The sequence below is a fragment of the Photinus pyralis genome, unplaced genomic scaffold (assembly GCF_008802855.1).
Source record: "Photinus pyralis isolate 1611_PpyrPB1 unplaced genomic scaffold, Ppyr1.3 Ppyr1.4_LG1, whole genome shotgun sequence".
Classification (NCBI taxonomy): Eukaryota; Metazoa; Arthropoda; class Insecta; order Coleoptera; family Lampyridae; genus Photinus; species Photinus pyralis.
Genome location: NW_022170249.1, coordinates 47,857,030 through 47,882,579, shown reverse-complemented (window position 1 = coordinate 47,882,579; position 25,550 = coordinate 47,857,030). Strand labels below are relative to the sequence as shown.

The 25,550-nt window shown below is 37.9% G+C and overlaps 5 protein-coding genes across 8 annotated transcripts; 4 read left to right on the top strand and 1 right to left on the bottom strand.

Annotated features, from left to right (window-relative positions):
• Nucleotides 1-196: 196 nt before the first annotated feature.
• LOC116159591 lies at nucleotides 197-2,365 on the top strand. The gene is made up of 2 exons (XM_031472602.1): nucleotides 197-266; nucleotides 594-2,365. Exon 2 carries the CDS (start codon nucleotides 604-606, stop codon nucleotides 2,260-2,262), a length of 1,659 nt encoding a protein of 552 aa, XP_031328462.1. The 5' UTR covers nucleotides 197-266; nucleotides 594-603; the 3' UTR covers nucleotides 2,263-2,365.
• A 6,426-nt stretch (nucleotides 2,366-8,791) lies between these two features.
• Nucleotides 8,792-9,960, top strand: LOC116182254 (trypsin alpha-4-like). The gene is made up of 3 exons (XM_031502778.1): nucleotides 8,792-9,107; nucleotides 9,158-9,335; nucleotides 9,389-9,960. The coding sequence occupies exons 1-3, from the start codon at nucleotides 9,062-9,064 to the stop codon at nucleotides 9,912-9,914; spliced, it is 750 nt and encodes a 249-aa protein (XP_031358638.1). The 5' UTR covers nucleotides 8,792-9,061; the 3' UTR covers nucleotides 9,915-9,960.
• Nucleotides 9,961-12,009: 2,049 nt separating this feature from the next.
• LOC116159455 (trypsin alpha-like) lies at nucleotides 12,010-13,022 on the top strand. The gene is made up of 3 exons (XM_031472423.1): nucleotides 12,010-12,174; nucleotides 12,229-12,406; nucleotides 12,453-13,022. The coding sequence occupies exons 1-3, from the start codon at nucleotides 12,129-12,131 to the stop codon at nucleotides 12,976-12,978; spliced, it is 750 nt and encodes a 249-aa protein (XP_031328283.1). The 5' UTR covers nucleotides 12,010-12,128; the 3' UTR covers nucleotides 12,979-13,022.
• Nucleotides 13,023-17,815: 4,793 nt separating this feature from the next.
• On the top strand, nucleotides 17,816-19,129 carry LOC116160042. 4 transcript variants are annotated; one of them, XM_031473161.1, is made up of 4 exons: nucleotides 17,816-17,902; nucleotides 17,948-18,345; nucleotides 18,400-18,844; nucleotides 18,900-19,129. In XM_031473161.1, the coding sequence occupies exons 2-4, from the start codon at nucleotides 18,201-18,203 to the stop codon at nucleotides 19,126-19,128; spliced, it is 819 nt and encodes a 272-aa protein (XP_031329021.1). In that variant the 5' UTR covers nucleotides 17,816-17,902; nucleotides 17,948-18,200; the 3' UTR covers nucleotide 19,129. The 4 variants fall into 4 exon arrangements, with proteins under 4 accessions (XP_031329021.1, XP_031329023.1, XP_031329022.1 ...); XM_031473163.1 differs by having other exon boundaries at nucleotides 17,863-17,947; nucleotides 18,119-18,345; XM_031473162.1 differs by lacking the exon at nucleotides 17,816-17,902 and having other exon boundaries at nucleotides 17,961-18,076; nucleotides 18,119-18,345.
• A 113-nt stretch (nucleotides 19,130-19,242) lies between these two features.
• Nucleotides 19,243-24,874, bottom strand: LOC116160040 (putative nuclease HARBI1). Its single transcript, XM_031473160.1, has 6 exons — nucleotides 24,183-24,874; nucleotides 23,514-23,600; nucleotides 23,202-23,453; nucleotides 22,935-23,150; nucleotides 22,859-22,883; nucleotides 19,243-19,636 (listed from the first exon to the last, which is right to left on the bottom strand). The coding sequence occupies exons 2-6, from the start codon at nucleotides 23,569-23,571 to the stop codon at nucleotides 19,243-19,245; spliced, it is 945 nt and encodes a 314-aa protein (XP_031329020.1). The 5' UTR covers nucleotides 23,572-23,600; nucleotides 24,183-24,874.
• Between the last annotated feature and the right edge of the window lie 676 nt (nucleotides 24,875-25,550).

Below are 25,550 nucleotides of genomic sequence, written 5' to 3'. Positions count from 1 at the left end.
GCCATTAAAATTCGGCCACTGTAGTTGGAGTTATTTTTCCACGCGCAGGTCGTATGTACTGCCTCTCTATTTACTTATATACAACTCTGTGCCTGAGATGGCACACCGCCCGAGATGGCACATTGTCTGTTTCTCATACAAAAATTCATATTTCGCGCTTAAAATGCAGCATAACGTTTGTAGCAGGTGATAGTGCGGCTTGATTAGCGTTCGTGTGTGTCTCTGTGCCATACTTTAAGAAAGAGAGCTTTTTTTAAAATATACAGGTGAGAAAATTTTTATGAGTAGTTTATATTGATTGTATATTAATTTATTGCTATAGATATAACCCTGATGACGAATTATTACGTTTTATGGAACCCTAACCTATAAGTTTTGTTGACATTGTGGGCATTATTCATACATGTACATTACCCTACAAAATTATGTTTGCATGATACTACATTCGGGCGAGTTGGCATATACTTGTGCAGTCTGAGATGGCATAGTATGCTAACTCGCCCGAACGTCTTCCATGGATAAAACGTAATATTTAGATACATTTTACTTTTATTTGTAGGTATTTTCTCTAATTTATTTATTAATTGTTGCAGTTTAATAAAGATGGTAGGGAATTACCAGAGAAAAAGTGACCGTCAAAAGTGGAGTGAAGAAGATATGCGGGCAGCCATAAAAGCCATCCAAGAAAATCGAATGGGTTGGCTGCGCGCTTCAAAAACTTTTAACGTGCCTTTTGGAACACTAAGAAGGCGAGCCAATCAAGTGAATCAATTTGCTACTGGTTTTACAAAAGGATATATGGGTGGCAAGAAAAACACGTTCTCAAAGCAACAGGAACAGGAATTAACGGAGCATGTAAAAAATTTAGAAAATAGGTTTTTTGGGGTAACAACAACGGAGCTTCGTAAGCTTGCGTACCAATGGGCTGAGAAGAATAAAATTCCCCACACATTTAACCACGAGAAGGAAGAAGCTGGATGGGATTGGTTAAAGGGTTTTCTAACCCGAAATCCGACATTGTCCCTTAGAACCCCCGAGTCCACGTCAGCAGCAAGGGCGCGTGCCTTTAACAAACCGCAAATAAAAAAATACTTCGATTTGCTAGCCCAATCTATGGAAGACATAAAGTTTGACTGCACAAAAATATTCAATATGGATGAAAGTGGTCTCTCTACTGTACCTTCAAAGAATTCGAAGATTATCGCCTGTAAAGGTAAAAAACAAGTTGGTGTTCTAACCAGCGCCGAACGTGGTCAGCACCTTACAGTAGTTTGCAGTTTCAGTGCTGCAGGAGTCTATGTCCCACCAGCATTCATTTTCCCTCGAAAAAATATGAAGAAGGAATTAATGGACAACGCTCCCGCTGGTGCGGTAGCATTTACTCAAGAACATGGCTGGATGGACAAGAATGTATTTGTCAAATGGTTAAACCACTTTGTTAAGCACGTTAAACCCACAAAAGAAGATAAGGTCCTGTTAATGTTGGATGGTCACATAAGCCATAAAAGCCTGGAGGCTCAAGAGTATGCCAAAGCCAATGGAATTATTCTTTTTTGCTTTCCGCCCCACTGTACCCATCGGGTACAGCCTCTGGATGTGGTTTTTTTTGGACCTCTCTCCACTTACTATAATCAAGAATTAAATTTATGGCTAAAAACCCATCCAGGAAGAACAGTCACGCACTACCAGGTGGCTGAACTTTTCAAAAATGCTTACCAGAAGGCAGCGACACTCTCTAATGCTGAAAATGGTTTTTCCACCACAGGAATATATCCATTCCAACCAGACATTTTCCCAGACTGGATGTTTGCGCCAGCGGAAGCCACAGATGTAGAACAAGAAAATGTAGGACTTCCTGAAAGTAATTTTGCTAACAAGGAACCCGAAGCTTTACTGGCTGATGCTACACAAAAAGATATCTCATTGGAAAATACAGGGCCCTCCACATCTATTCAAAAGCCTTTATCTTCTTGCTGTTCTGTTGCCATAACAGATATATCTCCACTTCCAAAAGCCACCTCTTTACACCGTAAAAAGCGTTCTGGAAAGACAGGAAAAAGTGGGGTAGCTTTAAAAGAAATAGTGGCACAGAAAGAAGAGGCACAACGAAGAAAGTCTGCTCGCAAGACAAAGAGAGTTTTAAATCTACATGAGTATAAAGAAATTCAAAAAGACGCGCAGGAGGAGGAGGAGTTTCCAGTTGAAGATACTGATGATGAAGACGACGCCGTCTGTATTTATTGCAACGAGCTTTATTCGTAGTCAAGGCGTAACGAATGGTGGTTGAAATGCCAATCTTGTGCAAAATGGGCTCACTGTGAATGTGCCGGACTTGCAAGAAATTCTAAAACTTTTATTTGTGAACTGTGCGTTAATACAGTAAATTAGGAGTACCTACCTAAACTATTAAACACTCAAAGCCATTGTATGCCATCTCACCCGTGATAGTCCGGGTGAGATGACATACTAACCATTTTTTTATTATAAAAAAAACTTGCTTTTTATTAAATAAAATAAAATTTCAGGAACTACTTATTGTAGTAGTCAAGTACTAGTGTCCAAATGTTTAAAACTTCGGCATTAAAGATTATTTGTAGAAAAAATATAAGGGCTTAAAAAAAAGTATGCCATCTCAGGCACATTTCCCCTATAGCGTATATTTGCTTCATAAAATCAATTTTGGAAGATGTAAATAGGGCCAACAAAAACTTTGAGTCGAAGACTGCCAACCCTACGAAGTTAATTGATGACTTAACTACATTACTGCAATCCGTGACCACACCCAATAGCAAATTTCAATTATTCACACACGGACACAATATTGAAGACTATGTTGATCCTAAGGCGGAATTCACACCAAAGCAATAGGCAACAAGCAATAAGCGATAAGCAATGCGCGATCTGAGTTGCTTATATCATGCTGTATACAAATGCATTGTGTAGGTTGAGACATTTCAAACCGAGACGACAGCGATATCGTATCGAATAATAGGGTCTGAAATCGGACGATTTGCATTGCAAACGATATTTAGGTTGTGTTGCTAATAGGGTGTTTTCAATATATTCGTACTAACCTAATTTGTACTGTATTTTATACATAAAGGTGAGCGTAACGGTATGCGCTCATTAAAAAACGATATATTTAAGTATTTATAAAGCAATAAGACTTAGAAAACTCATTAAAACCAACAATATCAAAGGGAAATCTAAACGCAATGTCATTGGTCAATGCGATGTGACGTCTCACCGTATATAAATGGCGGATTGTTTACCTTTTCACCTTGGTAGATATAGTGTTGTGTCGTGTGTTTAAATTATATTGCGGGATTGTTTCGTGGGTTATAAACTTGAAATGTCTTCAGAGAACTTTGTGAAAGCGTCCTCAAACAATTTGCCATCCGTAGACATTTTTATGGTGATGGAATTTATAAAAGAAGATGATCGTTTTAATGCAGCTGATGAATTCAGAAATGTGTTTATCTATTTTATTTTACTACTTCTAGGTACTTACCTACCTACAACCAACTTATTTTTTCGAGGATTTTGTCGGCTATCACGCTTTAAACTTTAAAGCATTATTAAAGGGACCTGTCAGCAGTAATAACTAAGAACTAAATTACCGCACTAATCTGCGGTTTCAGGTTTCATTTGTACAATGAATTTGTCACAACGGATGTTTAGTGCATAAATTAAATCCCATGATTTTAACAGTACATATTCCCTCGGCTGCCGGACTTCGACATCGTCAATCAGATCTTTTGACTGTAGTTTTGCACATTGCGAACCGAAGGATAGGCGTTACAGGGAACCCTCCAAAGAGACATATTCCGACAGAAAATTCATTAGAAAATTTTATAAAGAGCAGGTTTCTAAGCACATTACTGAAATACATTCATTTAAAGAAATTCTTAATTTTTTTAACCCCCCCCCCCCTCCGATTAATTTTATTTTCAATTTACCCCAGTACTTAATACTTCTTAAAAAATCCTCTGTGATCTTCGCAGCAGTAAAACGTTGGTTTTGATTTTGGCATATCTCTTCTAGCTGCTTTAAACCAATTTCTTCTGCGAGAATACTCAAGTGGTACAGAAATAAATATTTTGTTTGGCGTACTCACCGATGTACTTGTACAACATGGCACAAAACACCATTTATTTTGTGCGCCATACTTTTTTAAACATGCACAATGTTAGGTAGTCTTTGATAGTAATAAAAACAATCTATATAAACATAAATTCACGGCAGAAAACAAATCAAAACCGTAGAACGCGTGCTGTTTATAATGACACTTCCAGTGTTTACATGCACTGTGACGTAGTTGAGAGCAGGTAACCGTACACACGCGTGGCTGTTCGTTTACGCGGCAAATTTCTGATTTCGAATTTTATTTTGAAATTACTCGAAAATGAAGGCTCGGATATTTTTTTAAAATGTGTAGCTCGTTTATACGGCCAATGGGCTTTCGTTTTGCCCAGTTTTTAAAAAATATGAAAACACCCTATTGCTTGTTGCGTGAAAATGTCGGAAGAAAAGCAAAATATTATATTCGTACAAATCATCGAAAAATATCCTTGCTTATACAATTTCACCAGGGACGATTATTCTAAACGTACTGTAACGGAGAAAGCTTGGTGTGCAGTTTCCAAGGAAGCAGGTATAGCAGGTGAGTACAAAAGGAAACCACCGTTTTGATTTTAATTTTTTATTTTATTTTCTGGTATTTTGGCAAATACACGGCATTTCATAGTATCTTGGCCTACTCGGAATTATATTCATGCTCTACACAGTACTTCCACTGCCATGGAATTGCTGCTTGAGGAGTGATAAAATATTCAGATAAATAATTTCGTAGTGCTGTTGCAGTATTGTGTTCAGTAGTATGTAAACCAATTGCAGGAAGAAGTATAGGTCCAGATTCGTTTAAAACATTAACATCGTCTTCTAATAGAGGCACTGAAAAACGACCTTCAGTGTTTCGTATAAAATTGTGTAGGACACAACCGGCTTTTATTATATTATCAACAGTTTCTTGTCCACATGCAATAGGTGTTTCAAAAATGCGGAATTTACTAACTAACATACCAAATGCGCATTCAACGCTTTTACGACCGCGAGATAATCGATAGTTGAATATGCGCTTTTTATCGTTTAATAGCTTTTTTGGAAAAGGGCGCATGATGTTTTTACGCAATGGGAAAGCCTCGTCGGCACAGAAGTAAAATGGAAATGTATTACCGCTTTCATCATGAGGCAAAGGTCTTGGTGGTGGAAATTTTAATTTATTTCTATCCAGCAATCGTCCAAGTTTACTGCTTTTAAAAACAGCACCGTCGCTATTTCGGCGGTAATCGCCAACATCAATAGTTACAAACATTCCATCAGCATCTGCAGTTGCCATTAATACCACAGAAAAAAAATCTTTGTAATTGTAATTTTGCGATCCTGTGTTACGGAATTTCTTTATTCGGATATGCTTTCCGTCGATGGCGCCTATGCAGTTTGGTATATTCCAGAGTTCATTGTATCTATTTGCTATAGATGTCCATTTTGTCTCATCTGGAGCTGGCATGTATTGAGATTGTAAAGCGTTAAAAATAGCAGCTGTTGTTTCGTGGATGATGTTGCTAATGGTACCTACTGCATCCTCGAAAAAATGCAAGTGATAATGCTGCAAAACTGCTGCCTGTTGCCAAATACATGAAACAATATTTTTTTTAATTGTATCATATATCTCACAGTGCAAATATAAATAAGTAGGTATGTGTGATACATAGTATTTATTTTTAGTTACTGAATGCAAAGAAAAATGGAAGAATCTGCGAACTGCACTGAAACGAGCTCAAAACAAGCTACCGTCTGGATCTGAAGCCAAAAAGAAGAAATATTATTTACACGATGTAATGTCATTTCTTTTTCCATTTTTAAAGTCGAGGCCACAGTCTGGTAATCTACCCTCACCGAGTAGAGCAGACAATGATAACGACGTAGCAGAACCTCCCATAGAACGGACAGAAACTAATACGAGTTCCAATAATACGGATTCAACCGTCACAGAAGACGACAATGAAGACCCCCCTGATACACAAGGCTGTGAAGTTAGTGCTGTTGAACACGCAGAAAGCCAAAAATTACCTCTGCGTCCTAAACATTTTGTTCATACCCTAAAGAAAAAGAATCGCGCAGCATCTGTAACTTCTACTTTGTCAGATGAGGCGGATAAATCTTTTATAGAATATATGAAACGGCAAACTAACGCAGAAAAACCCATCAGTGCAGACTTGGAATTCCTACAGAGCCTGCTGCCAGATGTTATGCAAATGGATTCCAGGAGAAAACGGATGTTTAAGAGATCAGTGTTAGAGTTAATCGACAACATATTGGCGGAGCAGGAAAGAGAACAAAATCTGCAATTTGCAGGCCCCACTTCTTCGTCGGCATCTTCCCAGTGGAGTCACGATGACTCTTCTAATGCATCGGCAGCTGAATATCTTGCTACTTGGAACATGGGATCATAAACTATGTCTTCTTATGTTTTAAATAAGAATGTATGTTTCTTTTTATGTTGTAATGATATTTTTGTACTACATTACTTTTGGTTTTAGTTAAATATAAAAGTTTTCTTATCCAGTCATTAGAACCTATTGTTTGCCAAACTAACACTTACCTCAAAGTAATTAGCAGACGTTCCTCGGGGCTTACTGCTAATCTGTAATTCGTATCTTTCTTGAAGATAATCGGAGAAACAAGTCTCAGCAGAACTGAGAAATTCTCTTTATTCATCCTGTAGAAACTTTTAAATGTTTCAGGGTCCAAACTCAGTTCTATAGCAACCACACTCACTGAATGAACTATACTTCTTACATGAAAAGGTCGCACCCAACATCGACGTTTCTTTTTGTTTGCTTTTAATCGTATTCGTCGCAACATGTAATAAGAAATTACGACGTTGTTCACGACGGACATTTTGTATATCGAATGAATATATTGCTTCGATGAGAACAAACGCACGATACGATATTGTATATCGCATGTAGCGTATCGCGTATTGCCTGTTGCCCATTGCTTTGGTGTGAATTCCGCCTAACTGTTACTTAGGATACCTGTTCGAGCTTGAAATTAAGAAAATGGTCGATAATGGTTTTAAAGACGCAACAGATACATCCAATTTTTAGTAACATTAATTAAAGAACTAACGAACCGGCTTCCATATAATGTAGATATTTTAACGAAAATGTCAATTTTAGGCGTGGACAATGTTTTAAAAAGAAACCGGGAAATGAAATTTTTTAAAGTAAGTGACCAAGAAATTTCTATCATTGAAAAACAATGGAATTCAATTAACCTCGTTGATTGGAAAAACACAAAAGATACCGAAGCATTTTGGGGAAAGGTATACCAATATTGTGACAGCGATAATTGTCATATTTTTCGGGAGCTCGCCAATTTCGCATTTATGGTAATGTCACTTCCATATTCAAATGCGGACGTAGAGAGACTATTCAGCGAAATGAATCTCATTAAAAATAAAACTCGGAATAAAATGAAAAATACGTTGACGGCAATATTGCATATTAAGGCGGTCCCAGACGCTTCGTACATCCGGCGAATATTTCTATGCAATGCACATCCATGTAAAGTACCATTTCGACCCATTTTGCGTTTTTTGAATTTGGTCTGTTGTAATTAATTTTTATGATGTGGACAAAATGGGATTCTGGGTGACGTCATTTGCGTATTTTAATACTGAACGTTTATTGGCTGAAAGTTAGGAGGCAACCTACTTTCTCTATTAACCTTGGGCAGAGACCTCTCCTGAACAATTTGCTGTTTTGGACTTATGAGGTATTCCGACTAAGCCGACGATATGTAATTTACATAATAGCGAGGTGGCCATGCAAAAAAAGGCAATTTTTATCTATCTCGTCCAAAACGAAAATCATATCGATTAATTTATTTTTCAAACAATTTTTTTAAGTTCAAAAACTGGACGTAGAAACCTCCATAGAAGATGTATAGGCGGATCTAGTCGACCAAGGCTAGAGGGTGGTCTCGATAGCCCGGATGCGACACGGAAGAGACCGGCCAGAGATGCCGTTGGTGCTAGTCCAGTTACCCAAATCGGAAATCTTAAAGCGTATCTTCGACGACCGAAGGAAGGAAGCCCATCGTAGGACAGTGTCATCTCTGAGCCGGCTCCCACCTGACCGCCGAATGCATCAAGCAAAAGGAGGAAAAAGCATTATGTGTAAACTGCGGCGTTGAACATCCCGCAAATTACAAAGGGTGCGAGAAATTCCAGCGTCTCCCTTCGAGACGGCGGGTTAATGCGGCTTCATAGGCACGCACAACCGCGCCCGCCAAAGGAGGAAATAAACGATGTTCTAATGTGGTTGCTGTTCATCGTAACATAATCCCACAAAATATAGAACAGGGGAAATGATAAAAGGGAAGATATTCCGTTAAATTGAGAATAATAACCTTATGTAATAATCTCTAAGACATTCTTATCCATCCCTATCTGAGGTACTTATTACTAAGCGGTTTTGTTATCCATTATTCTACCGAAAAAAATGTGACATACTCTAGTTTCGTCCTCGAAATAAAATATGTAATCAAGTTATCCGTTCTACCCTTAAGTGTTGGGAGTGTATACGTTATGTGTCGATATCAGATATTTGCAAAAAGTGCCCACTCGAAATAATAATAATACCCTAATAATCTTTAAATGAGTACGCACTTGATGACAAGGGTAAACATATTATTTGTTATAATTACAACAAACATTACACAAAATTATAGGTCACACTAAGAGGAATTACATTTTTTCGCTATTATCGAACCATGATAAGGGCCATCCGTTAACAGAAAGTCATCATGAAACAAAACTATCCAATGATTGCATTACACTCATGTACATGAATCTTTTTCACCACCTATGTTTGTGTCTAAATCTCAAGTACCTACTCCAACGAAAACACTGCAAGGCTATATTATTGATAGCTCGAAGTTGCAGGATATATATAATTCAGAATCCGAACTGTAGTCATTATAACACTTCAAAATGTTCCGACTAGTAGTTCTTTCTGCTCTAATTGTTTGTACATACGGTGAGTTTACCAAAAATCTATGTATTTACAATAACTTGTTCTGGCATTAGGTGCACAGTTTGGATTGCGCACAGTTCCCAAACTCGACGGAAGAATAGTAGGTGGCAAACCCGTCAAGATTGAAGAATTTCCATACCAAGTCTCTTTGCAGAGGTACGGTAGTCACGTTTGCGGTGGCTCAATAATTGCACCTAACAAGATCCTCACAGCGGCTCACTGTACCAGCAGGTATGGCACAATCGATACACCACTGTAGCGATAATTCACGAATGTTCCTTTAGCTCATCGGCCAGTTCATTGACAATTCGCCACTCCAGCACCTACAGAGGATCACAAGGAGTTGTGATCAAGGTAGACCGTGTCGCCCAAAATCCAGCGTACAATCCGTTCGAAATTAGCAACGATGTTAGCGTGTTAACCTTAGTTGAAAACATCAAAGAGTCAGACATCGGCAGGCCCATCAAAATGGTCGAAGCGAATGCCGTAGAAGGTGGTCGTAAAGCCGTTTGCACCGGTTGGGGCACACTTTCGTCGGGAGGGTTCCTCCCCCTTGAACTGCAGGCCGTGGACGTTCTAGAAGTCGACAGAACGGAATGTAACAGGAGATACGGTGGCGGTATAACAGACACCATGATCTGTTTTGGTAGTCCAGGAAAGGACTCTTGCCAGGGAGACTCTGGTGGCCCACTCGTTGTTGATGGCAAGCAGGTTGGAATCGTTTCGTGGGGCTACGGATGCGCTGATCCAGATCATCCCGGCGTATACGCCCACGTTGCTGCTCTCAGATCATTTATTGATAAAAACTGAAAGCAATATTATTAGCAACTACTAATTAATAAAAAAATGACCAACACTCCTTTTGTTTTAATTGTAAGGGTAATATCTGTCTGAAGCAAAAAAAGTAATAGGTATTTACGAAATGAAAATAAGTCTCCCATCTTTTGCTTATTTTAATCCGGATGTCGCACATTTTCCGCGTTTGGGGAATTAGAACCAGCAATATCTCTTTGGCGAGGATTTATCTATTTCTTTTGTTTGTTTCAGAAATGATCAGAGGGCACTTAAACATGTTAACTAATGTCTCCGCTTTTTTTGTTAGCATAATACTGCAAGCTGACTCAATGTATGCCTGTTAATTCAATATTTGTAAAATGGTGCATTTTCAACAAAACACTAATTTAGCTTAAATATTATTGCTCTTCCAGTATAAAAACAGTCTCGTCGATTATCGCAGGTAGCTGCCCAGTGCTAAACGGGTCGTCTGTGATTTGTACAGTAATTAAGTAATTACACTATTTTATTTTCATCTCTATCTAGCCCATGCGAAGAAAAAGACATAAGTTTTGCCGTGGGCGGCTACCTGCGACTGTTCTTATACTAGAAGACAAATCATTTATGCATCACAAAATGACAAACATATTAGTCTGACCAGGAAAGAATGTCGGTCTCGCGAAAAACCACGAAATTTTCTCACTTGTTTTGGTTTTTTTCATGTATTAAACTATGCGTTTCATTAAAAAATATGTTCTATTCCTTAAGTAAACTAACATTGCTACAATTTGAGACCAGAACCAGCCCTGCAGGTTCAATACTTTCCAAGATACGGCCCCCCAAAAATGGAAAATCGGCACAGGATTGTCGACGTCGTCTCCTTCCTCGGAAATTTGATGCTCATCAGCGACAAATTTCTTATAGCGCAAACTGTAGGGTATCGTCACCATAGTCTCCTCCATACAATCAGTCGTTTGTTGCTGTCGTTGGCCAATAACTTCTCCTGGGCCATTTTTTTTATTACGGAGGACTCGTCAAAGATGACTTCGTTACACTGCAGAGAACCATAGCGCCTTACGCGTTCGGTAGTTTTTGTGTTCTTCTTTGCCCCATCATCAGAATATCCGTCAAAGACCGCAGCAACGTTCCGTCTGTGGCCACGGTTAATCTCACAAAACGTTATCTTGTCAGGCTTATAATCGCCTTTGATGTGGTCTCTGAGTTCATTTAAAAAGAACTGACATTCCTCGGATAGGAAAGAATATACAGGGGTTACATGACTGCATGTAAAAAAAAATGGGTAATAGAGGGGATCAAGTACTTTTTCCAAATAAACGGAGGGTCCAACGTGTTTCGTTTGGGAGCCACCCCCAAAGAAGTGGTGAAATTTGGATTTCTTCTTTAATTTTTTTCTCAGCAACCATAAGAGTTACAAAGGTGGGTGGCACGTTTTTGAATAGGTTTTCGGGTATGCCCTATCCGATTTTGAAAAAAAATTTCAAAATTCTTACCATGAAAGAGCCCACCCCTACTTGGGGGTGTGAAAAAAATTTCCTATATGTGATGCTTTTATCCGTCTGTCCGTCCGTATGTTCCTCATCTAACTCGAGAATGAAAAGTGACAACCATATCAAACCCTCGCCAATTGATTTCTCCGAGGTCAAGGATCGGTGTTATTGAATATGAGCCGGATTAAAAATCTGGTTTCAGAATGAGAGCAGAGTTTCGTTAAATATGAATAAACAAAGCTGTTGCAATCATATTTTTAAAAACCGCCTATTCTTGTTCAGACTGAATCTTAGTCCTCCTTTATCAAACAAAGTATTCTATTACCATCATTTTTTTATCTCTATAGCCACTTGACATCGGTAAAATAATAGTCATCCTTGTTTGAGTACGTTCGACATGGTCAAGATGATTAGCAAACATTTGAGTAGGTCGTTGATAATTTATGGACAATAAAACTGTCCACGGGGTGCACACCCTTGGTCATTAAAACGAAAAAAGACGCGTTTAGGGGTTTGTTTGTCATGATTCCAATCCTCCGAACACTTGCTCATTGATCACAAAATATAGAAACAAAAACGTTTATAATACAAACACTCAAAAAGATAATCGTTTCCAGTGTTTGGATCCAAATTTCAAAATCAACCAAAATGCAAAAATATCTACAAGGTTAGTACTTGAAATGCCACTCGTAAAGGAGTATAAATAGTGCAAATGGTTAAATTCTCAATATAACAGCTCAACATGCTCAGACTATTGCCTCTCTCTGTTTTAATCGTCGTGACACTTGGTAAGTAGTAACATTAAAAGGTTTTTTGTATCATTAGAGCCGTTTTAACATCAGGTGCAAAGCTTGAGTTCGGAACACGTCCGAGACTCGACGGAAGAATCGTGGGTGGGAAACCAGTGAAGATTGAGGAATATCCGTACCAAATTTCATTGCAATCCCATGGCAGCCATGTTTGCGGAGGTTCAATCATTGGACCGAATAAGATTCTCACAGCGGCCCATTGTACTAGCGGGTAAGGCCTCGCAAATCCTTAGTCACAGTTAACAGATATGTTCCAGTTCTTCGGCAAGCTCTATGACAGTTCGCCACTCGAGCACCTACAGAGGTTCGCAGGGTGTTGTAATTAAGGTGGCGCACATTGCCCAAAATCCGGCGTACAATCCATTTGACATTAGCAATGATGTCAGCGTATTAACTTTAACCGAAAGCATAAAAGAATCAGACATCGGCAAGCCGATCAAGCTTGTCGAATTCAATGCCGTAGAAGGTGGTCGCAAGGCCGTTTGCACCGGATGGGGCACGCTTTCTTCTGGAGGATTCCTTCCGCTAGAACTGCAAGCCGTAGACGTTATGGAAGTTAACAGAACGAAATGTAATAAGAGTTACGGTGGAGGTATCACCGACACTATGATCTGCTTCGGTAGTCCGGGCAAAGACTCTTGCCAAGGAGATTCTGGTGGACCACTCGTTGTTGATGGAAAACAAGTTGGAATCGTGTCGTGGGGTTACGGATGCGCTGATCCCGATCATCCTGGTGTATACGCCCATGTAGCCGCTCTCCGAAATTTCATCGACAAAAACTGAAACTCGACAGTCTACAGCCTATTTCAAATAAATGCGAAACATTACAGTAGTACTGGCATCCATCTCATTTAATCATTACGGTATACGTATCACATGCCCAAACCCAGATACACAACCAGGGAAATTAGTTCCCCTTGAATGCACCTTTTGTTTAGAGTATTGGAGATTTTATTAGGATCATAACAGAAAACGACAATTGTAGAGGTTTACAAACAGTTGTCGTTCTCTCTAAAAATCTGGAGAAAAATACTAGCAATAAAATAATGTCCGGCTATTTTAAAAAGGATTACATGTCTAGTATCGGAAGCGATCAAAATCAAGCTTATCTTATGCAATACAGCACCCTTTTATAAAAATCAGCTAGTTTGATAGATATTAAATAGATAGATGAATTAAAAACTCTGTCGGAAGTTAGACATTCGCAGAGTCGCAGTAGAAAATTATTCAATTCCAGCTCGGTGAATAAGGGCATTAGAACCTGATTCAGTGTTCTTGGGTTTAGAAACTGAATTTGAAGACTTACACGGCTCCGCTGCTACCGATGTCTAAAAAGAGTTGTCTAGTATTTAAAATCAATCAGAATTTGCATCTCGCCACTATTTGTGGTGTTTGTGGGTGAAATGTTGGAATTGTCGTAAATTACGTCATGTTAATCGGGACTGCACTGCACCAAAAACTATTCACTGCTACAGGTGCGGAGCTTCTGACATCACTACACGCAATTGCATAAGTTGTACTCTTTCGGGAAACGACTAAAGGGGGAGCCAAGAGGTCGTGAGGCTACCTCTAGGTCTGGAAATACAGCGGCCGATCCATCTTTTCCAAATTCACTGACAACACAGCTAAGCATGGCTTTATAATACCGGCAATATAGCTGCAAATTTCAACTATGGGTCACACAATCTTAAGGTTTATTCGATTTTGGTTCTACTCGTATTTTAGTTAAATCACTATGCTTAAGAATATTTAAACAGTTAGATTTATTTGTTAATCTTCACGAAAAGAACGTTACAGTAGTAATGAACAATCCTGTCGTGTCATTGGAACGATTGCTACTCGTAGACTATATACCTAGTACATTACTACTCCTATGAACTTAATGAGACAAATTAATAGCTATTTATGTAACAAGTTGCAAATTGACTGTCTTTGGCGGAGAGTTCGGTCTGGACCGGCAAAGAGGACGGTTGCGGGTTGTCCCTGGCGAGTTCTGTGTTTACTTTACCTACTTTAGTAAAGAATTCGGTTTTGAACGCGAGGAGGATCCGGGCTTAAAAACGGCTGAAGCCCAAGCTGAATTTGTATAAAAAAGACAATAAAGCGAATTAAACGCGTGATCTTAATTTAATTAAATTGTGGCAAAACAGTGTAGAAACCAAATTAACAGGACAACAGGGCGAAAAGCTAAGTACTAGGGTTAAGGTTATAATTTAATTTAAATCAAATTCAATTAAATTAAATTAAACTAGTGATAGAATAGAGACCCAGGTCACGGGGGACAACTTACCAGGTAGTATAGCTAGATAAACGAGACGTCAGCATATCGCGGGTTAGCAATATATACACATGGGCGTGAAAAATTAGAATTAGACCCTTTTGAAAGGAAACAATCGGCCAAATACAAACACCCTAACCCATAAAACAGGTTATTTAAATTCTCAAGAAATTTTTTTTTGTATAATGGGGAACGCTTAGGTCAATGATAGTGCATTCCGAGGGCTGCTAAGTTTTTGTGCGGGTAGAATTCCAACGTTTTCAAACAAATTAATTATACGGGATAAATAAGTCTGCTCCCTTTGATCGACCCAATTAATCTCAATACATACATACAGGGCGGCTAAGTTAGACTAGACTGCATGGGCACGTCTCACTGGGGCAAATCATAATTCAATTATCTCTTTCAGCGTTCACTTTTCAGTGTTCAACTACTTTCTCTTAACGAGTAGCAACAGAGAGCAAACAGGATGACCGAAGAAGTACACACACACTTAGCATACAGATTAGGGAGTAGCAATGTCCGGAACCACTATGATAGCGTGATGCGAGCAGAAAACATGATAGGGGAGGTAGAAGAGGAAGAGGAGGAATACCGACGAACGCGAGTGCTAGGATAATACGAAGAAGCGAGAGGAGCCGCTGCCCCTAACGAATACAGTCTTAGTATGGTGTTTAGTTCATATGTAAAATAATTCATATCAAAAGGATAGTACACACACCATTGGGAAAGACCCCTCCCAATATATAGAAAGACACAGTCGGATGCGTGCGTACTATTTGCTCGTATTAAAAATAATTTTCATTTTACGTAACGTTTTAAGGTATTACCAGTGCGTAGCAGGGTGATTTGTGCCCTTAACTGTCAGTATACATCGTTCAAATACTATTGTCAACTTGTCCCTCACTTTTCCCTCTTACCACCTTTCCCTATACCTACTTTGAAGGAGATCCAGGCATTGACAAAAGGGTAAGTTGATTATTATTTTATTTTATTGCTTTGATCGTAATTTCAAAACTACAGTCCATTATTATTTAGAAACATATGGTGTCCGGAAAGAGTGCCTCGCAGGGGAGAAGAGAAAACCAGGATATGAGCCAAGACATAGAAGGAGACAGCAGGATGAGGGTAGCCACGTGGAATAAGCAAGGGGCAAGCGGCCCAAGGAAAAGGCAGCTAATTGACGATGAATTAAGGAAACAAGGAATAGAGGTAACCAGTCTACAAGAAACCAAACTAGGAAGTGGGATGGCTGCGACAACCAACTACGACTGGTGAATAGGTGGAGGGAAGAAGGAGAGAACCAGCAGGGGTACGGCAATCGTAATCAAGAAGTGCCGAGGCATTGAGGTGGAGAAATTTGAAGAAAAAAGCGAGAGTATATCCAGCACAAGCGACCACTTACAACTACCGACACTACTGGCGTACGCGGACGACCTACTCGTAATCGCGGATAAGTTAGAAGACATTGAGTACTTCGTGCAAACCAGCGAGGTATACCTGGAAATGGTCGGCTCACAAATAAACAACGAAAAGAGCTACATGATGATAAGAGACCCAAGAAGCACCACCCAGTTCAAAGGAGACAAGATCGCAATAGCCGGGAAGGAGATAACTATGAAGCACAAGATTAAATATCTGGGAGCGTACATCAGCAGCACACTCAGCAGGCACAACACAGTGAAAGACATAATAGCCAACGCATTCAGAATCACACATGGAATTCGGAACTTCATACGAGAGAAGAAAATACCGGACAGCTTGAAAATGATGATTTACAACACGATCATAGCACCGACAATCTTATACGGAGCGCTAACAAGAAGTAACAGACTAACTTTGAGGAGGGCGGAGCGAAAGGCACTCAGGATACTGATGGAAAACAGCAACCTTACAAGAAAGCAGATCAGGAAATTACTAGAGGGAAAGACGATCACCAGGAGACTGAAGATGAGGCAGATGAGATACTGGGGATATATAAACAGGAGTAACAAAGACCACATCCTACTAGTCCATTGAAATGTTACATTTTTTTGGGCTTAGCGTGCGTTTGTCAGAGGACGCAATTTTATTTTTTAATATCAAGAAGGACTTAGTCTAGTTAAATCCAAGTTTGTGGGGTTGTAGCCCTTGTCCCGCGGCCGCCATCTTGAAAAAAGGGGTGCAAATGGTTTTTATGGTTTATCTGACAAACTATTGGTCTCACAAAAAATGTGTTCAGACATTTTTGAATAAGAATAAAATTCTCTACAACTTTGGTTCAGTAACTTTTAGTCGTATAGGTAACCAAAAGTAACAAAGTTATAAACGAAAATTGATGAACATTTTGTAAAAAATTTTCAATTGGCCGTTACAACTTTTTTTGTGGTCATTTTACAAAAAAATGACATCAGGCCATTTTTATAGAGGAGTTTTCAAGGAATAATTTTCATTACAAACTTTTTCGATTTTTCTCATTCATTAAGATTTTATAGCGCTCCAGTGTTAAACTATACATAAATATTAATGATTTTAACGTACCTTTTGTTACAGGTCCATTTTTAGTTAAGTTTTGCTTTAGTTATTTTGATTTTTAGGTTAGGAATTTGTTTATTTTGTTTTGATTTTCATCACATAGGCGTTCCTATTTTCTTAAATTTCTTCTTTCTATTTCTTCGCTTCTTTGGATTCTTGCTCTCTTCTTACAATTGTATTTACCTTTTCACACTTTAAACGCTTTTCCTTTCCTTACTGTTTTCACTATTCTAATTTTCGAAGCTTATGTGTACTATTTTATTCCATGTTACGCCTCTGGTCCGCTTTCAGTGTCATCTATTGTCAGTTCTTGTAAACTATGCTATTCTTTCCCGCTTTTTTCAAAAATCTATTCTTCTTTTCCCGCTGGCTTTTTATGTTCCTTAATTATTGGTATTACTGTTCGTTTTTTTCAAATTCTTCTACGTTTCGTTTCCGTTTTTGGTCAATTGTCAATTGTATGGTGTGCTTGTGAGGTGCGGAATTTTTGCAGCCGCTTTCATCCGACAATTTTGGGATTTCTACCCTCGTCCTATAGTCTCCACTCATTACCAGGAATTGGTATTTCTTCCTTGGAAACCCTATTTTGGGGATTAAGAGTGGAAGAGGAAGCGCATTTGTGTTTGTGAAGTTATCTACAACCAATATATTATATATGTTACCCTTGCTCGCCGGATTTCAACCCTTGTGATCCGAGCTTTATTTCACCGTCCACCAATTTAATTGAGCCTACATACATATCTATATATTAGCTTTATTCGTTTTAGTTGACACAGGTTGACATGTTTCAATTGAGGTGCAGTAAAATGCAATCGTTTTAAAAAACAACGTGACTATGGTTGCCCAAATGGTATTCGTTTTAAACATGGCGGTGTCAACACGATGCTGCGTTGGTGTTGCCGCAAGATGCACATGGTAGTAGAGCATGTGCTTGATGTGTCAACATAAGTGAAATTTTAGGTTATTGTTTGTTTACTTGTGGTGAAGATCAATCCTTTTTATTTTTTCCATAAAATAAGTACTGACTGACAAATATACCTACGTCTCTTCTACAAAAATAATTTGGTTGTCCTAAAAATCAATAGCATGGTAAGAATTTTATTAGACATGTTTGTATTGGTTTGCTTGTAGGAGGCATACATTTGTTCTGTCTGCAATGAGACTACAGGCAAGACCATTGCCTCTGCTAGACATCATATTTGTATGAACGGACATGAAAATGTATGGATTTTGGACAAATAGGTATGTGTATCCATACGATCCTACCGCTTCCGAGACCAGTTCATATGTAGAAACGGAAGAAATGCTTACGCAGCAATCGGACGAAGTGTTTACTGAACAAACTGATATCTGTGGTGGTAATTGTTTGTTGTATCCACATATTATGGATTGTCTATACCTATATTTGTTAGCTTCTACTTCAAATGTCGAGGACGAGAATGTAGTGCCAATACTATGGCCTGTTCCAGCAAAAAAGCTTCTAATAGAATTGTATCCAAAATTTGCCAAAAGATTTTCTGATCGACTTATTATCTCGAAGGAGCAGATGTTTGCAAAACTTGCAGCTGAAATGGCACAATTTGGGTATAAGTATACAACAACTCAGGTTAAGTACAGATGGCGGTGTTTCGAGCGGTCTTATAAAAATTTTATAAAACATACAAAAGCAACAGGACGAGAATATAAAAAATTGGAATTTTATGACGAGCTACATGACATTTTCCATAACGAACCACGATTTCATCCAGAAATTGTTACATCAAGTGTAATCACAGTAACAAAAGAAATTTCAAAAGAAAATGTACCGCCGGTAGAAGAGACATTACTGCCACAAGAGCAGCATGAAACTACAAGAAAGTAAATTTGTAAAACTATTGCCATAGGTAATCATTTTAATGTTTTATCATTTTAGTGAGACAAACACTGCAGATGTCGCATCAGACAAACCAGCCAGTGCCAAAAGGGAACAAAGTACTCGTAAGGAGGGGTACAAACCCACTTCCTCTGTTCTCCAACAATTACACATGGAGATGAAACGAAAAAACAACTTGACCGAAAAGAAATTAGTAATAGAACAGGAAAGAAACACATTACTGGAACGCAAATTAAATTTACTCGAAAAGTATTTAGATAACAAATGAAATGAACTTAGTGTTGTAATACATAATACTCCTATTAATTAAAAATAATTATGTGATGTTTATGTTGAATATGTAGTTTTCTTTACAGATACTTAGAAATAAAATTAATATTTTCTAATGTTTTTGCGAAAGTGAATGAGCAATTGAGTTTCTTTTTGATGTTCCTGTATTTCCATATTGATGTGTACCCCCACTAGCTCCTTCATCATGATCTAAATTCTCATCCGTCGTGGATGAATCCAATGAGTTGTGCTCACTGTCAAATATCTGCTTATCAGTGATGTGGCATAAATTATGTAACACACAACAAGATTTAATCAAACCAACAATCCTATCAATTTTACGTAACTTAATGTGGTATAACTGCCGAAATCTTTGTTTCAACAGCCCATTGGTGTGTTCCACTTTTATACGTAGGGAATTGTGGATTTTATTGTATTTTAGTTGCATAGGTGTTAAGTGCCCATTATCCTTGAAAGGAGTGAGACATGTGTACAGGCACGGATATCGTCGCCTTAGTAAGAAAACCGCTTAACTCCACATTTGGGCCATTTTCATATTTTAGCGCCATCTAATAGAAAAAAGTTTAACCTATTAAGTGAGAAATCCACGTAACCGCCACAACAATGTTTCCCGCCTAAAAATTAAATCAAGAAACACACGTAAGTCCATGTGTCAAACTTAGGTTGAGAAATGCGCGTAACTCCCAGTTCTCCTATATTTCCAGCGTGTATGCAGGTGTTTACAAGTTTGGTGATAGTTTAGTGAAAAAAATCAATACATTTTGGAGTAAAAAACCAGTTTAATATATAGGTAAGGCTGTTACGATACTTTTAAGAGTTTAATTGATTTAAAAAATGTATTGTATTTGCTTTAATTACGACTTTTTTACCGGCTATGGAGATACGCGCTTTTCCAACTTTAATTTAATGTGTTTATTTTGTAATTACACGTTTTTCTGCCCTTTTGCTATAGCTACTTAATCCTAGGTAGTTATTTTTTAATTTAAAGTTTGACAAGTAAATATGCACAAATGGTCGTATAAGTAAAGAATAAATAAGAACAAACATAAGCCATAGATACATTAGAAGCTTTTAATTTTAGGATGTCGTCTCGCACAAAACGTATAATGGACTTGGCTAACCAACAAGCAAGCTCTTCTTGCGTGGAAATGGTTGAATATGTGGTTGAAAAAGACGGAATTTTGTCACCTATTCATGCAAGACCGTCTAGTAAAATAAATGAACCACTAGTAAATAGTGTTAAGGTTGTACCACCGATGATTCAAACTAGTTTTGACCAAATAGAATTTCCGGCAGACGAGCCGGTAGACTTAAATGATGCTGCTAGCATGTACCATGATAACTTGACCAGTTTCGACCATTTAGAACTGCCAACAGATTTAAACGATGCTTGTATTTCTACCGATTGTGACCATCATGATTTGCCGACAGATTTAAATGATGCCGTTAGCATGAACGATGAACCGGACAATCCAGAGATTCTAGGAATGGAGCAAGACGAAGGCAACATGAATATTATTACCACCACAAATACTTCTTCTGAACACGATGCTGGCTCTGACGACTTGGATGTTTCTTACGTTCCTGAAGAAAACGATTCTGATAGTAGTAACTCTGCCAATGAGGATGATTTTAATAACAATGAAGAAAGAAATGAGGCCGATACCAGCCTGCCTACCACAAGAACTCGAAGGAAGAGAAAATTGTCCGAATCATGGAACTACAATATTAATAATTAATATAAACGTTTAAGAGGTCAGCCTTACCAAGGAAAAAAAGAAATAACCGGTAAATGGAATTACAACATTAACAAACCAGGTACATAGTGTTCTGCAGTAAAAAACATGAATAATAAAGGATTTATTTTTGTTTTAGGCAAGTTCTTAGAAAATCCGTGCAACTGCTCTCTCAGTAAGAAAAAATCTGCAATTCAGTGCCAAAAAATGACGGAAGAAAAGCGTTTAAAGATTTTCCAAAAATTTTGGAATAAAATGACTTGGAATGAAAGAAAATTGCAGGTACAGGCTCTAGTGCAGTGCGACAATGTTAAGAGAAGGAGAGGAGAACTTGAAGTGTCTAAAAGAAAGTATTCTATGAAATATTTTTTACAAGTGGATTTGGAAAGAATCAGAGTGTGTAAGCGGATGTTTGGTAGTACACTAGGTTTAAAAGAAACGCTGATATTGTCTTGGCTTAAAGAATTTAGTCGCGAGCCTGATGACTATCTGGGCAGCAAAAAAAGCGAAACAAGAACGGCGAAATTTGCAGAAAAAAATACGGCTGTGTATCAGTTTTTACAATCTTTACCAAAAATGGAAAGCCATTATTGTAGATCTTCCTCTAAAAAATTATATCTAGAGCCACTTTGGCGTTCCAATGCAGCACTGTACAATTTTTTCAGGCGAGAATATTGCGCCGAACGTACTTTAGAGCCTCCATCCATAGCAACGTTTATGAAGATATTTGAAGAGCTAAACTTGTCTCTCTATGTTCCTAAAAAGCGTGCTGTTAAGTCCCAAGTCGCTGCAATGTACTACAAAACCAAACTGGTAGTACACAACTTCACTATTTATAACCTAAAATCCAAGGAAGGATTTTGCTTTCTGTGGAATGAAAGCGAAGGGGCCTTGACTGCAAACGATTTTTCCAGCATTGTTTCCGATTTTGTTGAACAGGAAATAAAAAAGAATAAAGGTTTACGTGAAATGATTTTTTTTAGTGATGGTTGCACGGGCCAAAACCGCAACTCAACATTGGCCAACGCGTTTGTAAACTTAGCTGCACAGCACAAAATTGTCTTGACTCAAAAGTATTTGTTTAAAGGGCACACTCAGATGGAGGTGGACTCGATGCATGCAACCATTGAAAGAGAGATTAGAAATCGAAAAATAAATCTGCCCGCTGATTATGCTTACTACTGCCAAAAGGCAAGATCGAGTCCATCTCCTTATAATGTAAGATATCTCACCCATTCGTTCTTTAAGAAAATGGATACTATAAAATTTTATACGTCAATACGTCCAGGTAGAATCGTTGGCGACCCCGTTGTCACTGACATAAAGGCTTTAAGGTACTTACCAAACTATGAAATCCAATTCAAAACGAGACATACAGATTCTTGGTGTACATTAAACCAAAGATTGAATAAAAAAACGGCCCCGTGCAAGTTTGAAGATTTGCCTTTCTTATACACAGAACGCAGAAAAATTAAAAAGGAAAAATATGAGCACCTCCAAATTCTGAAATTAGGACTTCTACAAGACTATCATCAATTTTATGATGAACTTCCGCATGAATAATTTTTTTAAAATTACTTTTTCGTTTATTCGTTGTGATTTTTATTGTGAGAATATTTTTTAGTTTAAACTGTATGAATTTCTGTACAAGATTTAAAATACGTATTCTGTTTAATATAGACTAAAGTTTTGTGTAATTACCAACTATGTAGTTGTTTTCTTTGGCGAAAACCACGTATATCCAATTATTTTATAATTTTTCACAGGAAAGTAGCGTAACTCCTTTTTAAATCATTACAAGCACGTAATTTCTATATTTTTACCAGAAATGTTAAATCTAATGTATTTTTCTATATTCATGCAAAATTCAAATCTTTTATCATTGACCTAACTCTTACAAAACGTTTTTTCCTTCTCCTGTAAAATTAACTAAAATGGAGTTACGCGAGTTTCTTACTAAGGCGACGATATGCCGAATCTCCCAATAAATGACCGTCTGAAATATTTATTTTATACATAATGCACAGTGAATATTACTACTTTTTACCTTGACATAATTCTTGCAGTTGTGGGAATATAAAACTAGATTGGAACACACGTGCATCGTGTACTGAGCCAGGATATCCGATGAAGCAATCAATAATTTTGCAATAGTCGTCACAAATAATTTGTGCTTGCACCGAATGATAATGTTTTCTGTTGCAGTAGGATTCTTGGTTTTCTGTTGGTCTATCTATACGAATGTGAGTACCGTCGATAAAACCTAAACTTGATCATTTACAATAAGTTGTTATTAGTGTTCTATAATACCTACCTATAACACCTGGGAAACCGGATTGTTTAAAAATCTTTTCTTTTGTCGTTGCTCTTTGCTGAGGAGATGGCCATTTTATTACATTAGCTGCAATCGAGTCAAAAAATTGATTCATTCTTCCTATTATTGCAAATAAAGTAGATACGGTTACGTTAAATCGATCCGCAACATCTGCATATGAACTCGTATGTCCTGCATACCACAAGAATATTTGCATATGCTTTATCGGTTCCACTATAGTTTTCCCCTTCTCTGCAATAGGTATATCACATTTGTAATTAACTAATAATGTGATTGGTATCCAGAACTTACCATGAACATGCTCTAAAAAGATATTGCTATTTGCAAAACGATCTGCCAAGTTATGCATCAATTGCTTTGATACACGAAAATGACGTTTTTGCGCGATCGGTCATTTCTGACTATTTACCATGGGTGTTTCCATGACAGTACGTAGAATTTACCAGTTGCTATGATTACGACGACGCCAAAATTACTTACCGATCTAAAAACAGAACAGCAAAAATACTTACTGACGCCTTTTTAAAAATCAACAGTCTTACATTACATTTAATCTTTAATTATTGTTAGGTACATTAAACGTACAATTTGTGCTGTTGTTTCCTATAGCAAGACGCTCATAAAGTCATAAAGGAAGTACAAACCTAGTAAACTACATCAGACACATGCACATTTTATGAAATTATTAATTTTAATTTTGACAAATAAACTGGTTACCTAGTGATTGACACCATACCACTTCGATCATTTCGATTTATTCTGCTCATTAATTTCTTAGTGCTTATTTATATTGGTTGCATAATTTTATAATTTCGATCGCGCAAAAAATGTTATAAGCATGTCGAACGTTAAGGGTTACCGTTCTCAGACAATAATTGGAGTCGTCGCTTCGCTCCTCCTCCAAACAATTGTCTTCGAACGGTAAAAATCCCTTACCGTTCTTCATACTTAATATACTATTAAATTCAATCTCATTGTAATTAATAACTGTAACTTCGCTGAAGTTTCGTACACTGTTACGGGGAGTTTTTGATACTGCAAGTATAATCGATGAAATTATGTCATCATCATCTGAAGATGAAACTGATATTTCATCTGGATTTGTAAATTGTAGTCAGCTGATTGTGGCACTTAAATCGTATTCGTTTTTGTTGACCTACAACTTTTGACTTGACATATAAGTTGACTTCTAGGTTATGTATGCATAGTGACGCGGCTACGCACCGTGCCAACGCACACTTTTTAAAACGAATAAAGCTATTGTCTCTACGTTAAGGCCCACACCATCTCGGCCTTGTAGTTTTAGTTATTTTTGTCTATACTTGTTATACGTACCTATCTACTACTAAAAAATCTTCGTCTTCGTCCATCTCCAGTCTTCAGTCGTCCGTCTTCAATCTACAGTCGTCGTCTTCAGTCTTCAATCTTCTTTCGATACCCTCAAATTTCTTTTCCTCGTTCCTTTCTACCCGCATCCCTATCCTTAATCTCCCCCGTACTTAGCCACTGGGCTACCACCGCCAAATCCGCCGAACAACTGCTGGACAACTTCAGGAGCCAGAACAGCTAAGTTCAAGTTATCTATTTACCTTAAAAAAAAAAGTTAAGTTTATTTAGAAAAAAAACCCATCACATTAATTCAGTCACCCTACATCTTAATAAGTAACTGAGTCAAATTTTATTGTTTTGCTGTGAGACGAGATCTCGTACTGTTGATATTTGCACAGCGGCGGGAGAAAGTAAAGAGAAAAAGGTCAGAATCAGAACACTACGACACATACATTTATTGTATATCGACAACGACAACTAGTACAGCGCATACTGACTGCGCAAGTCTGTTAGCGGGTGCGCTAAGTAAAGATTACCAACTTAACACGTACCGTTTTCTTTTTTTGCCGTTTTTCTTCCCTGTTATCATTCCGTGCCATTATCAATCATCATCATTCGCCCTACAATATCTGTATTAAATTCTTGAGTTCCTTGCAGAATAAATACCTTTTCTTTCCCGCTATCTTTCTCTATTTCTTTTTTTTAGTTTTACCCCTGCATTTCCAGACCAACAGGAGCAGGTTTCTAATTTTTTTCCTGTACGGCTTGGAACTATCGAAAAATTAGTGGCGCCTAAATTTTCGGAGCATTTATAGGTATTTCTTCCAGGATCGTCGAACCACCCCTACCACCGAGAGCAGCTGGAGCCGTAGTGCTGGGTTTCCTATTCCCTGCTAGTTTTCTTCGTCACACTTTCTAATGTTCTAAATGACATAATTACTGTTAGTCTTAGTCTTTTTGATGGACCAGGCTGCGTTTGAATTGAAGACGAGTTAAATG

Excerpts from the sequence above, each read along its gene's own strand:
- LOC116159591 (XM_031472602.1), top strand. The coding sequence starts at position 604 with ATGGTAGGGAATTACCAGAGAAAAAGTGACCGTCAAAAGTGGAGTGAA.
- LOC116182254 (XM_031502778.1), top strand. The coding sequence starts at position 9,062 with ATGTTCCGACTAGTAGTTCTTTCTGCTCTAATTGTTTGTACATACG. Across the intron at positions 9,108-9,157 it reads TCTAATTGTTTGTACATACG|GTGCACAGTTTGGATTGCGC; the intron begins GTGAGTTTACCA and ends TTCTGGCATTAG. Across the intron at positions 9,336-9,388 it reads GCGGCTCACTGTACCAGCAG|CTCATCGGCCAGTTCATTGA; the intron begins GTATGGCACAAT and ends ATGTTCCTTTAG.
- LOC116159455 (XM_031472423.1), top strand. The coding sequence starts at position 12,129 with ATGCTCAGACTATTGCCTCTCTCTGTTTTAATCGTCGTGACACTTG. Across the intron at positions 12,175-12,228 it reads TTTAATCGTCGTGACACTTG|GTGCAAAGCTTGAGTTCGGA; the intron begins GTAAGTAGTAAC and ends TTTTAACATCAG. Across the intron at positions 12,407-12,452 it reads GCGGCCCATTGTACTAGCGG|TTCTTCGGCAAGCTCTATGA; the intron begins GTAAGGCCTCGC and ends GATATGTTCCAG.
- LOC116160042 (XM_031473161.1), top strand. The coding sequence starts at position 18,201 with ATGAAAATGTATGGATTTTGGACAAATAGGTATGTGTATCCATACGAT. Across the intron at positions 18,346-18,399 it reads ACAAACTGATATCTGTGGTG|CTTCTACTTCAAATGTCGAG; the intron begins GTAATTGTTTGT and ends TATATTTGTTAG. Across the intron at positions 18,845-18,899 it reads CAGCATGAAACTACAAGAAA|TGAGACAAACACTGCAGATG; the intron begins GTAAATTTGTAA and ends TTATCATTTTAG.
- LOC116160040 (XM_031473160.1), bottom strand. The coding sequence starts at position 23,571 with ATGCATAACTTGGCAGATCGTTTTGCAAATAGCAATATCTTTTTAGAG. Across the intron at positions 23,454-23,513 it reads CTTTTTAGAGCATGTTCATG|AGAAGGGGAAAACTATAGTG; the intron begins GTAAGTTCTGGA and ends TACCTATTGCAG. Across the intron at positions 23,151-23,201 it reads CGGTTTCCCAGGTGTTATAG|GTTTTATCGACGGTACTCAC; the intron begins GTAGGTATTATA and ends GATCAAGTTTAG.